Source organism: Adelges cooleyi, unplaced genomic scaffold, assembly GCF_023614345.1.
Source record: "Adelges cooleyi isolate 19-005CV unplaced genomic scaffold, UGA_ACOO_1.1 ACOO_flye_CR_arks_rails_tigmint_CR_PRNA_30, whole genome shotgun sequence".
Classification (NCBI taxonomy): domain Eukaryota; kingdom Metazoa; phylum Arthropoda; class Insecta; order Hemiptera; family Adelgidae; genus Adelges; species Adelges cooleyi.
In genome coordinates, this window is record NW_026095971.1 from 20,190,630 (window position 1) to 20,205,506 (window position 14,877).

A 14,877-nucleotide genomic window follows, 5' to 3' on the forward strand; every position below is an offset into this window, starting at 1 on the left:
TACCACAATAATAATATTATCCATTATATTGTACTGAAACTCCCAAGACAGGATATCCTCTATCGACTGCAAACCCCCAGCCTGTAGTTCAGACAGCCGGGCTAACGGCCGCGTTAAAGATGGTTTTCCATGGCATTTATGTACTTTTGCGGATATCCGTTTCGAGTAAAGGGTTTTTTTTTTTTTTTTTAAGTAAGTTTTCTGTGCTCACCAAGAGTTTTTGAAGCGCTCCCACCGACTGGTTGGCGACAGTTGTACCGTTGATTTCCCTGATCTCGTCGCCGACATGTAACGTGGCTTGCCTGTGGATCATTCCGCCGTGCATTATCCTTGCCACGAGACATTTGCCGTTTTCGTCCAATTTTAAAGTTATTCCCTGGAAATAATAAAAATAAAAATACTTAATGTGTTTACTTTCCTTAGAATAATAATAAATTATTCAAAGGAAAGAAAATCTTTTTACGCGACCCTGACTAATCTGTATATAATTTGAATAAAGTGTTGCTTTTTTTTTTTTATCAAACCATTGCTCATTTATAAGTCAGTTTCAAATTTGCACCGTTGAGTAATAATATAAAGAGATGAACTAACATACACGTAATATGCTAGCTTGTATGCGATAGTAAAGTAAACAGAAGGACTAAAACCAGTATGACCACACGAAAGAAAAAAAAGTCTTAATTGTTGAACAGTTGGTACTCTATATGATAAAATACGTTTTCGCATCTTATCTTAAAGTACTATTCTTATCTTATCATCACTATATTATATTGAACGGTACATTTGTTTTCTTTTAACTAGGCAGACTGACTTTAGTCCTTGTGTTTGCGTCACATTAAAATTACTATGATTTACACAATCCTACACAAGTAAAATATCTATAAAGATTTAGGATTGAGTAATATACACAAATGCTGTCCTGAGTATATTATTGGCAGGGCGTTTCCATAGCCCAAACACTGAATTTCTATAATATCAATTGTATCAAATAATAGTTAATCATTTAATAATTAATAAATAAAAACATCAATATAAAACCAATACTATTTCAGCTTCGCATCATAATTATAAAAAAAGTAGATTTGTAATTGATCAATCGTTTTACATTTTCGGAGATAATTCTGGAGCAATTTGAGATAGACATTTCTTTATAAAAATAAAAATATTATAAGACTTTAATTTAATTTGCGACATGACACGATTTTAAACCCAGAGGAAGTTTTAACTCTATACCCTCATAATAGGCAATTAGTCTAAAACCATGGCGAATAATGTACTTAAAAAAATATATATACAATTTAGTCTATATTATAACAAAAGCATACGTTGCAGAACCGTGTTCCATTGGCGATATTTCATTTACAGGCCTGCTTTGATTACATTACAACGTGACTTTACATTTTAAAGTACACATTATGTAGTACATTAAATGTTAGTAAATCAATGTTGTGTGTATTTCCATAGTTTTAAAATGTTCTAAACGTTAAAGATTGAGTATTTTATTTGCTAATAAAAAAAGTACGAAATTTGTAAATCTTAATTATTCTGAACCGGCATCCTTATGCCGATGATGCTAGAGGCCATTCTAACAAATATGGTTTTTATATAGTGAATTGGATGGAAAACTTAATGGGCAGCATCATCGGCCATATTAAATTATACTCGATAAAGGGGTTTCCTTAAATAGTTGTCAACGCTGTTAAAAATTGAATGTTTAGAAGGTTAGTAAAAAAAACAAATGTTTTTCTTCCAAGAAGAACTTATAAACACAGAATAACCAGAAGAAACAGCCAATAAGAACTCGAAAAAGGTAGCAAATTCATTCATTGTTGCCGAAACTGATTTCAGACATTTACCGGTTAGGAAGTGAACAGTGTCGCCTGAAATGGTAGTTATCTTCATATTGTCTACACTGATTCTCCTCCCACAGATGTATCACAATCAAATCTATCCTCCATATAAGGAGGACCCGCGGAATTCTGGAAAAATGTCTCTTCTGGCCATTGCGTGTTTTTTATTATTGTGTATCCAGTACCAAGTAGAGAATTTAGCTAAATTTTTTAGTTGTATGTTACCATTGGTTCGTCGGTGTTTTTCTGGAACTGTACCAGTCTGACCCGGGTGACGTTTTCCAATTCAACGTCATCTTCCAGACCGTTTTCACCATCGTCAACGCCGTTGCCATTCAGATAAGGCAAAACCAACGGAGGCGTCACGCGAACCGCTTCCTCGCCGAAAATTTCGTGGCCTGCCACGTCGTGGGTTTGCATTAACGACTGAAACACACAAAACATAAACACAATTTATCATAATTGTTTCATATCTGAGAGGAAATTCCTCTGTTAATTACCACATTGTTATAACCCGTCCAGTTTATTTTTAACCCTAGCGAACGTTAAGTTTTCAAACTTTTTGGGGTTAGTATGACCAACAGTATAGAAGTGTTTCCAACGTTATTAATATTATGCTTATTTAGGATCTGTAGGCTGAAACTTTGTGGAGATGAGGATTTGGAGGTATGCTACCTTCAATAAAAGGTGGGCGCTCCGGGTAAGGTTAGTATTTTCTATTTTAAAAATAACATATATTGTAATTTTAAATAAACACGTTAGTGTGAGACAAAACAAACGAATGTAACAAACTAGTGATGAATAATTTAATAGCATAGTACAGTTTTTTAAATTACTTATTCAATTTCTTGCCTGAGGGTGAACAAAGAAAATATGAGTTTATTACAATTGACATTTTAAACATGTATATTATACCGTTTATAGTTATAATATCAACACTAATAAATTTCTGTAGTGATATTGAATTCAAAATTGATTATTTTAACGAGTCGTGTTAGCTGATATTTTTTATGTGTTTAAATTAAACTATAAAAAAAAACGAAGCTGCTAACCAGAGTAGCCTAACGTAAATATAAGGTAAACCACCCTACAAAAAAGTCATTGGTTAGGACCCTACCTAAAACCCGTACTTGTAGTGTAATATAGGCTTTATATTGGCAAAGCTTTTTTTAATACTAGGACTATTATTATTTCTCAACCGTATATTGTTGTCATTTCAGGATCTATTATTTTGATAATAAAATACAATCAGCAGTATAGTATTCATCCCTTCCCCAAAAAACCCCATTGTAAATCCAATACCTTCTAAAGTCTCGCATCAAAGCTATAATCGGCTAAGCTCAACAACCATTTATCCTCAATGATCGGCATTCTAACGTCTTAAATTTTATCTATTAAACCCTTTTATAAAAACTATAAACTATATATAACATAATATATATATATATACTGTTCTTTGCGTTCAATTCAATTACGTTTACTCGTCTGTATTTCGAGCTTATACATTGCAGTGCACAAAGCTGACTAAGGAAGAAACCAAAATCGAATTCGACGTTTTAAACCAAAAACAGGAATTAAGAGGGAATAATGTATATAATTAATTTTAAAATAATCAGATAGTGTGCATTCAGAGGTCATCGCCAAAAGGGAGAAAGGAATTTATAGTTATCGAGTAAAAGTAGAATAAATATTTAATTTAATATGTTCAATATGTAAATATTTTAGTTGTATTATTTTAACACGGATACGTTGTTGGGCGTTACACTTTCACGTGATAAAAGATAAGTGATAAGATTTAAGTGATAATAGATAAGAGAGAAGTGTGAAGAGAAAACATATTCATGTCATTTTTTTTCCAGTGGAGCAGAGAAAATAACTAAATTATATTTTTTTTGGAAGAACAAATTAATTATAATATTCAAAAATGTTATAGATTATTTATGTTCGTAAATAAAACATGTTTGTCTTTCCGTGAAATCCGCAGAACTACTACAATACATGCACACATATATTATTACTTGAATAATAATATATGTAGCGCGGCAAAAGTTTAACGGGAAACAAAACTTAATTATACTTTATTAAGAGTTATTACATGTTATGATATTATGATAACATCAGTACCGTCGTCGTTTGAAATTGTCTACGTTAGGGTCACTTCGTTCGAGTATGCCAATTGTTAAGTTGTTGTTACTAATTAGCCAGCTGTAAATCATACATTCGAACCGACAGTTTATCCTATTGTTGGTAGAGGCATTTTTGAGTTCTCTGAGGAGTTATACGGTCGCCAGAGAGAACCCGTCAAACAATATAATATGCGATCTGTCATCAACCGCCGAACTACTCTACTTGAATAATATGAGATAAATTACAAATTAGTTCTCGCAAACTCAGTATGGTAAACTGCCCAATGTGTGCCGCGAATTAGTTTCAATACAGCTGATAAATAATAATATAATATAAATCATTATTGTTATTAGCAGAAACGGTGGTGTGGCGTATAACCGTTTTAACGGCGCGGCCTTTATAAACTTAGATACCCGGAAAGCAATTATGTACACAAACAAGATTAATGCTCGAATTTTATAATAAATCATAACGTTATAATATTATGCAGAATAAATTATTATTCTCTTTCGACCCATTGACACGCTGGTTCGTTTAATTTGACTAGACAGACAATACTTGGTACACTCGGGGTTGCTCCACAAAAACGACTATCATCGTTGTATAATATTAATTAGATAACAAGCTCAAAGTATTTGTACTTCAACTTGATAGATTTCTAAGGTCGGTCGCCTAACTCAATTATTGACAATCTAAATTTATATTTAACGCGCGTTTCTTGTTAACAGCTGTGAAAATGTTTAATTTTGCGATTGACAAGTACACCACACCACGCTTGCAAAAAGCTTCCGGCCAGCAATGGTCCAAAAGTTTAACCATTTAGATGAAGTAATATTTTGAAAAAAGCACCTTAGTACTTAGTTATAATTGAACGCCCACAATATTGTATCGACTAGAGTGACTTGTTTAAAAAATATATACATTTTACATAGTAAATCGAAGAGGAAAAAAAAAAGAATTTCTGGTCCACGGAAAAATATTGAATCATGGATATGTTATCTCTTATTAACTATCTGTTATCACTTTTCTCTTATTAGTTATCTATTATCTAATATCAGTTATCTCTTTATCTTATCTCATATATCTTATCAACATATTAACATGAAATCATGTCTCTTAATAACATATTATCCATGTTAAAACCAAAGAACAACCAGTTTACTTGTGGTAAACAGTCAACCGTTTCTATTGGCATATAAATTCCAAAAAATGCGTTTTTAAAAACATATTTCATTATTACAAACGTTTTATATAACTCTAACTTATGTTATTGCGAAGTATTACATTTAATCATTATTACTATTGTATGTGATTTTTACAGCGGAATATAATTTTACATAGAAAAAAGACCGGCGCGATAATAGTTTAAAAGAAAAGTATAACGTAATAAATGCTTTTTGTTTGTTGATCAACCATACGAAAAAGATAAATGGTAACAGCTTCTTCCTCTGTAGTAGGTTGATAAAACTTTTACGAAACAGCAATAGATCACCGTCGGTAGTCGGCAACGTATATTATGTAGGAATAATAAAAATTTATGAAAAATAATAACTTAACCGTCATCAGATAGGAGATAAAACAATATATTATTGTAGCCGTGCGGAATATACAAAAATATAACACAGCTATGGCCATGACAGTAATATAGTATTATACGATTAGATAATACCGACTGCCGTCGAGCCAATTCATATTCATCAGGAACATAAGGGAGAAAACGAGAGTAGGTTGCCACTGCTGCGGTGTCTATTTTTTTTTTTACAGAAAAATGATTTTATATAAAATGTATGTACTACAGCGGAGTGGTTAATATAAATATAATAATATATTATTTATAGTGCGAGTTGTACACAAATTGGATCCATTTTCGTCGAACTTACTTTGGGCGGGACGCGAAAAGAGAATAAAAGTTTTCCAACCACTATATCGCCTGTTGTGCCCTAGGGCACATTCAATTATATTATATAGTAGTACACACACCCCCCATCGTCACACCGACACGGTGAGCGTGCCCATCAATCACACGGTCTTTTCCGCCTCGTGAACCGGCATAAATGAGACCCTCTAGCAGCTGTTAACGTGGTAAACATGAAAAATAACGCACTCCGAATATCAACAGTAATCTAATTAAAAGATAATACCTACGGGTTATAACGAATTGGGTGGGGGGGGGGGTAGTGAAATTCATATGTGAAGTTTGTATATTTTATAGTATGGACAGTGATTTCTTTTCCAAGTTTTTTGTTTTTTTCTTAATCGGATATGTTCATATTATAATATATATAACTAGAGTCAGTATCATCCCACGGGACACCGTTTCGTTTGAATTACCGATATCAGTAATTGCCATGAATTTTCGACAGATGTTTCTGGATATTTTTTACAGGCAGAGCAAACACGGCGTGTACTATGAACGATCAAATGCAACTGTGTTGTATTTTATTTAAAACATTTACTCTTAACAAGTACAAAAAATCATGGCGGCAGCGGTAAAATTTAGTCAATGTGCGCGCTCATATTACAATTATGCAAAGTTTGTATTTTTTACTCTGGAAATAAAACGTATTGTCTTCCTTCACTCGCCTTTGACTTCTGTGGCTACATTAGCACCATAATGTTACATTAAAAAAGGCGAAACAATATATACATAAAATATAATTATTAATAATAAATCCAGGATCGAGGGTCTCGGTGGGCGTATAACGACCGGGGTTGTTTTTTACACACACACACGGAGCGGTTGGCGACTAAGGGATGCGGTTTATAATATTTTTTTTTAAACAAACCACCGCACACGAACCGACAGGTAGGTGAAATTTAATTATAACTCGGCCCCTTTGGAGTATAGACGATAGAAGATAATATAATAGTATACCTTGAGAACCCAATCGGCGTAGGATGTCAGAACTAATTGATGTGGATATTCTAATATGTATATGATCTAAAAATATCAGATCAAATTTTGTAAAATGAACGAGTAAAACGGGGTAAAAATAAAAATATCACTATATATTTTTATTTTCATCACGCCCGTTGGATTCAAATAATACCTTTTTTTTAAAATTAATTCCTAAAAAAAACTATATTTGGATTAGGTTAAAGAGAGTTCATATTGGGGTCAACATTTTTTTATTTTACACTTAGAATCAATTGTAGCGTGACACCGTAGAAATAAAGATTTCGTCTAAATAACTCAATTGACCTAATTAAACGCATAGAAATTATTTTTGCACTCAGTTTCGTTACACAACATTAAATCAAATCGACCAATTGTTTTTTTGTTTTTGATTGTTTGCTTGCGTACATTTTTCGCGTCAATTCGGTGACAGTAAATTATGAAACACTGACAACGATATTTATTTATCAGGCTACGGTGTCATAGATGAAAAATATACATTTACATAATATTATGGCCGTTAACAACATCATCATATATGCAATATAAACGCGGCCAATGTTGTGTCGTCGACGATAAAGTAATTTAATAAATGCGCCGGTCGTTAAAATGGTAATCTGTGTTTACCCGCGGGATCTTGGATAAAATGTCAAAGATTTTCAACCATCTTGTTGTCACGAACGACAACTATATCAAATTGCCATTAAGCCCGGCCATGATAATAATCAAACCGCCCATCATTCGGTTGACTAGACTTGTCCCAACTGCACAAAGAAAAGCTTTCTTCCGAGTTGTAATCATCCAATATGTTAGAAGCTACCCGAATAAAAAAGATACTACTATAAAGCTCACGTTTTTAAAAATTGAGTATACAACGTGTATTCCAATGGTATGTATGATATACACTAAATTCTTGGCGATTAGTGATTTCAAAACAAACACTTCGAATATTTATACGGCTCTGGATTGCGGTTAATTCGACATATTTGCGGTATGAAAAGTAATAAACCTATTCGTTTCCCGGTTTGGTTTCAAATTACATTGAAAATAAAACTGATGTATTCAAACAAAACCGAAATCGTACAAGAAATGTTTTTAATTAATAAACAAACAGTGAACATATTTTTAATTATTTCCAGCTTAAATGTATTTTTTTTTTACCGTCAAAACTATTTTAATTACCTTTTCGGTTGATATTTTTAATGTTCCGTATTGTTGAAATGATTTATTTTACTTTGTTAGAAAAAAAAATATATCATCATTGCGAACTTTGTTAAATAAATAACAGCGATTCAGTGTACTGGGTAAACATTAAGTAAGAGAGGACAAATCGAAATGAATCATTTTCATAATTACAATATTATTATTTATTTAATATAACCCAATCGGTGGTGTAGCTATCGGCTCGTGTCAAGTTTTTTCTTTAACAAATATTTTAACTGTTTACACAGTCGGCTACATATAACAGTTACTCATAGACCGTTGAACCATAACCGCAATGAGGGATATAAATATATACATATAAATGTATATTATTCTTTGTATTGTTATGTTATCATGTGGTAGGTAACTCATATCAAACTTTAAAGTGAGTAAACAAATGGAAAAAGACAGTATTTTCTCTATACTTATTATCATAGACCTATTGCGCACGTTTAAGTCGATTACAAAGTATTATTTGAACAAAATAAAAACCACTAGCTGTGTGTGTGTTGACAGAGCTGCTGATTTATCAGGTTGTTACGATCAGCTTTGTTGGTATATATATGAAATAAATTATAATGGCTTGAAGAAGAAAATAAAAAATAATTTAAGCCGGAAAAGCAAAAAAGAAAAACGTGTACGAGGATTTATGCATCGAGTGTATTGATTTTTGTTAAATTAATAAATACAAAAAACAACAGGAAAAATTAATTAAATCGTTCGTTATTTTCAAAGCAATATAATTGTGTCATACATTTTTTTTTTCGTTTTATAATAAGTTACCAAAAACGTTATTATGAGTAAACGTTATCTCAATTTTTTTAAACCTAGATTCATTTTAACTCTTAGTTTAGCACTGTATCTTTGAAGGTACACATATTTATACAGGGTGTTTCTCAGAAAATATGAATGTTTTGAAATATAAAAAATGTTTCTTTACTTGGTACATATTAAACTATATGTTTCAACACTTGGGAAATTTTCTATATTCAACCCTAAAAAAAAAAAAGGGTTTGACTTCATTTTTTCAAATGGCAACATGTTTTGAATTCCATAAATTTGTAGGCAAAAAATAGAAAAAAAAAATGTTAACGTTTCAATGTTTAATTTGCACCGATCTGTTCGTTTGCTATGACTTTGCAAAGATATTAAGTTTTCCTGTATAATATGTTTTCATATTATGTCTTAGGTTTTCCAAATTCCAGTAAACAGACACAATGAAATATTTTAAGATAATGATAAACAAACGGTTCTTATCACTATATGATGAAACACAGTGGCGGCGGTGACAGTGTTTTGGAAGGGGGGTCAACGTTATTATTTAATTGGGAATCGCTGGGCTACTGTTGTAAAAACGGAACGGACATTGATCTTGAATTCAAATAGATCACTCTGTAGTTATGTATAAAATACAAAAAATGTAATAATTTATACAGACAACAATGAAAATTGCATTTCGTCACTATTCCTTCCGCCGGCAGGATAATAATCGATTTCGCTATACAACCTAGCCCGTGCCTAAAGCGTGGTGGCACATAAAAGTTTTGTTTTTTTATGTTGCTTGGCGCGGTGCTTTATTGCAGCTTTATGTAAGGTTAATACGGAAACTACGGTGTGCGCGCAAGAAGGGTGACAGAGGCAAAAATCAGTAAAAAAATAAAAAACTATAAAAATAAACGGGGTAAGGGACGATGCGGAAAGTGTATTATATTATTGTCGTTGCACGTACAGTGTTTTTGCCAACGACGTTGTAAATTATTAGGGTCCGAATATCGAACGGCTATGCACGGTGATGGCGTTGGGGGGTTGGAAATAGCGCGTTTGGTTATACTTTATAATTTACATTTTTTTTTTTTGCACAGCAGCAGCATGAACTCTAGCAAAAAACAACCGGTATTTATTTTTGTAATAATATAACCTACTTTAGTACAATGTAATATAATACCTAGTAGGTATAATCCTGTCGACGAAGGAAACACGATTATTATACACACATGCACGAATTTCAAATATATAACTATATAGAACTAGTATTATCTTCAATTATTTAGCTGGAAAAATAATTAGTTGGTGAAATAGTATAACAAGTGCCTTATATAGATTCCAAATACTCCAAATAGACCCTAAGTACTCCAAGTACTCCAAATAGACACCGAGTACAATGGTATAAAAAGTTAAGGATACAAGTTACAGCGGAAAAAAAAATGAGACGTTGTGAAAAATAAAGACAAGGAGGTGTGTGTAGTTATTACACAAATGGCGATAGAAAGAGATTTGTAAACAGAACGGATTTGGCGAAACGAGTCCATTTCTACGGGTTATGCGAATAATACCTACACATTAATACAAAATAATTATTATTAATTTCAAGATTTTCTTTGTCTTAGTTTTTGCATCAGAAACACTTTTTTATCTCGTTTCTTACCGCAGCTATTATGAATAAACAATACCAGACATTCGGTATTTTAACTGACTAACTTTTAGACATCTCTTTACACTTTTAACCTTAACCTTTTTACTCTAACCGTTAAGTAAGCAGCACCGGATACTCGCTTTCTTAGCACATCCGTTTTTCGACAAATATGTAGACTTGCGCCACAAGAGGTATACTAAGCTTGAAAACACTTATTTTTAATATATTATACACTTGGAAACACTGATCACTATATTATAATATACTAGACGCATTATAACGGCATTGTCTCTAAATGAACTATACAACGTCATCGCTTTAAAATACCATGTTTCCTTGTGCTACACACACAGTACTTGGCAATGTGACCTAACCTAATTTGTGATCTGCCAGGCGACAGGCCAAGCCCTACTTTTTCCCAAATGGGTGGATCTGTTGTTGTTAACAGAAAACAGAAATGATAATAATACAAAAATATACACACTAAGAATAACCGATAGTTGATGTGAAAGAAATGGTTTTGAGGAATTAATCGTTTTCATCTGATTTAAGACACTCATTTCCACATATTTTAAAATAAAATTTTTTTATTTTCAACTAAAAAAAAAAAAAAGGATTGACTTGAGTTTTTCAGATAGGAACATATGTTTTTAGTTCCATAAAAATGTTAGCGTTTGAATTTTTAATATTTGTCGATCTGTGTTCGTTTGCTTTGACCGCCCTGTATACATTAATACGTATATCGTATACACCGTGCTCTTCGCGTGGTAATTTCACGGTATAGCGAATTTCGAATAATCCTCGCAAAACGCACACGCATAAATTATAAATTCATAATAAACGGAAAGGACAGATTGAAAATGCATCATTGCATTAATTTTCGCTTATAAACGGATTTAGTTAATAGGCTTTTTCGCGACTGGAGAAAATCTATTATTACCGATTAGTGCGAAAACCCTTCCAATGAAAATAACAAATCCCGTCCGTTTGAATAATGATAATGCCCGAAGAGAGCGTTTAATTAACAATAGCCCGGTTTATAGGTGCACTAGTAATAATTAAAAACCCGGCTAGAGGAAGTGGTTTTCGACCTTATGGCATTTGCTGCGGTTTGAAGTCTTCAAAAACCGAAACCCCGCAAAAGTATAGATAAAAGGTAATGCAAGTGAGCGAAGAAAACGGAAATACATAAAGGAAGGTAAAAAATAAAAATACGGGCATTTCGGCCCATTGCATTTTTGGAAAATAAAATGTCAAGAAATCTTCTCTCTCTCTCTCTTGACTTTCGCTTCGTAAGAAATCATGTTTCGACATCGAAAAGGCAATAAACCTTGAAACGTTCCCCAATAGTGTTTTTTCTTCAGATTTCGGCCGAGACGAAGATAATGAGAAAATTGTCTTCTGACACGTCGAGCTGCTTTGAAAACACACAGAAAATACTAGTTACATGTGTACATGAAATTCTCAAAGTCAGAACACAATTAAACTAAAAAAAACTCAAAGGTCGACAACAGAACTTTTAAGGCCGACTTGACCCGTTGCTTACATCAAACGAGCCCAGATCAGTTTTATTGCTATTGTAGAACTTTTAATATAATAAATTGTATTCTCACACTGTCACAATTGTGTAGAACAATTTAGCGGCTTCCAACGCGAACTTCACTGATATATTTTTATACCTTACTTGTCCCGTAAGTCTATTTTTTGCCAAATTCAAGTTTTTTTAGGTCAATCTGAATATTCGATTTTTCTACCGATTACACGTGACTTACATTCAAGTAGAGATATTGACCATAGTATAAGTGTTGTTAAGTTTAGGGGCGTTCTCACGAATCAAGTTTAGTTGACCGATTATAGTTGGTCAAACAAAGTTAAAGATTGTCTCAGTCAAACTTTATCGTTCAAGTGTAACATTTGTTCTTAAGTTGAATCCCGTCTTAAAACGTGTGAAATCAGTTGATTTGGAAAGCGAAATGGTCAATCATACATTTGTTTAGTATTTTGTATTTTGTGTAGTGTTAAATTTAAAAAAATAGTCTCGAGTGGTCTGAAAGTGTGATGCTAAAATTCTTTGAACTTTATCACAGCATCACTTCAGACATTCTTAAATTATTTCTATATCTTTCTTTAACCTCTAATGCTAGTTCATTTAACTAAGCGTCCGATGCTCCCAATTGATTTCTTCATAATATCTATTGCCTCGCTCGGAAACAACGCTTTTTTAACATAAAATTGTTTTTAAATTTTTCTTCTTTTAACAAAACAGTAGGTAATTGTATTTACAACTGCTTTCGATGCCATTTTTAACAGAATTAAATCGAATCAGTTTCTATTGAAATGTGTGAACAAAAACCAATTCAAGTCATGTCCAACTATTGTTAATCAACTATAATCGGCCAATAATTAAACTTGTTTCATTATTAACCCGATGCCTTTACACGGTAGAAGCACTAGCACACGAGTGCGACAATTAGTCGTCCAAACCAAATAAAGAGTAAAATCTATACCCACCCACAGCAAACGTGTTCGATCAAGGGAAATGCAATTACGAAGGCCGTCTATAATGGTTGGATCGAGCTTAGATATGACGGGGTACGGGCCAAGGATTTATGGCGCTGAAGGGTAGGCAAACGGAAGTCAGGGAAAATTATTGTTGTGAAGGGCACCGGTACGTGCATTAGTGACAGCAAAATGTATACTAAGTCGGCTCTCGGCGGTTGTTATTTACACACACAGATACCGAAGGGTTCCCCAAAGACCGTTTATATATTGACACCCTCCCCTGGCAGACGATCGGTCGTACAGTGTACAAGCACGACCGTTTTACGACCGTCCTTGCCCGCCCCTTACTAACGCCCCTGTCTACTACTTCCAAGCACGATGATTTAAGGCCCGTCTTGCCAAATCGCGATAACTGTATTGCGTTGAATATTAAGGAATAACCGAGAAAAACCACAACGCTAGAATTCTATACATTTTGTAGGCAATTTTTTTTTAAGAAATCCTAGTCATTTCCCACGATTCACGGAAAAACATTGAATCATGTACATACGTTATACTCGCTCTTCTTTCCAGTGTCTTATTCTTCAACAAACTACGTTCTAAACTCCCATCTTAACCGTTTAATGAATACTGCCAACACCGACGCCTTATCTGTTCTTGTTTATCATTTTCCTCTTTTCTTTGTTTTTTGTATGTAAATAAACTTTGTTTAAATTTAAATTAAATTACTCAAGTTATTGTTTAGTTATAGTTGTTATATATTGTTATTCATTTTAACAATACTGCACTGTATATATTGCCAATTTTGGGTTTGTCCCGTGATTCTAAATAAATAATGTTATCTCTTATCACTTATTGTTTATCTCTTGTCACTTATCTCTAATCTGTTATCTCTTAATATTTTTAAATATTGTTTCGCGAATGCATCGATGCGAATCTTACAAATGGTAAAAAATATAGTGTAGGTTTAGTAAAAAACAATTGCATAGTTAGAAATACTGATTTAAATTTAATTCATTTTAATACATTCTAAAGTGTCAGTTTGATATAGAATAAATATGCAAATCAAACAAAAACATATGAATTATTCATTTAAAAAAAATATGTACTTGTATTAAAGGTGAAAGGAGATAATGTTCTAGATTTATTGGTTGGGTTTAAATGCGAGACATTGGTTTTTAGACGGCAAAGCTACTATAAATCATAGTAAAATAACTATACTTGTTGCGCAAAGGGATTCGCCGGGTTCCGCAGAGCCCTGCCCGATTAAGTAAAAGAAAAATCCGAGCACATACATTTAGAACCAACCATTATAACCGTGTAAGTGGTGGGTATAAGTTAACGAAACTTTAGATACACCACATAAACGTTGTGAAAGTTTTCCAAAAAGCTTAAAGTTTACAATAAAACATCAGTTGCACGGCTCTGCCGAGGAGAAACGCCGTTTTACAGTTGTCAGTAACATTATCGAATTTCGATTACTTGGGAAATTGTCAAGTCAACATTTTGTGTATGCACATAAGTAATAAAACCGGTAACGTAGAATTACAGCAATGTTATATACAGAGATTAAGAAAGACGGCAAGGCTGATAATTGTTCAAAATAAAGTCACACACAAATTAAGGGAACGATATTCAAGTGCTTTTCATAGTATACGTATAATATAATTTACTTACATAATGCATATGTATTCATTGTTTATGTATTTTACAAATACAATTTTTTTTTTTTAGTCTTTTTAGACTATTTGTATTTATCCAAAACTGGCTATCGATCAGTCAGAATTTTCAGGTGATTATTCTTGACTGAAAAAGCCAATAGATAAATGTGTATAGAGTTTAAAAAGATGATGAAGTATATGATAAGTACAAAACAGGCAAACGTC

The 14,877-nt window shown here is 32.7% G+C and overlaps 1 protein-coding gene across 10 annotated transcripts in view; it reads right to left on the reverse strand.

Moving 5' to 3' along the window:
• The window catches only part of LOC126838777 (peripheral plasma membrane protein CASK), a 95,763-nt gene that overhangs the window by 7,784 nt on the left and 73,102 nt on the right, over positions 1-14,877 (reverse strand). For all 10 annotated transcript variants that reach the window (XM_050573480.1, XM_050573478.1, XM_050573477.1 and 7 more), the window contains 2 exons: positions 2,076-2,276; positions 212-376 (listed from right to left, as the gene is read on the reverse strand). In XM_050573480.1, the coding sequence (XP_050429437.1) occupies positions 212-376; positions 2,076-2,276 (366 nt within the window). The remainder of the gene's footprint in view (positions 1-211; positions 377-2,075; positions 2,277-14,877) is intronic.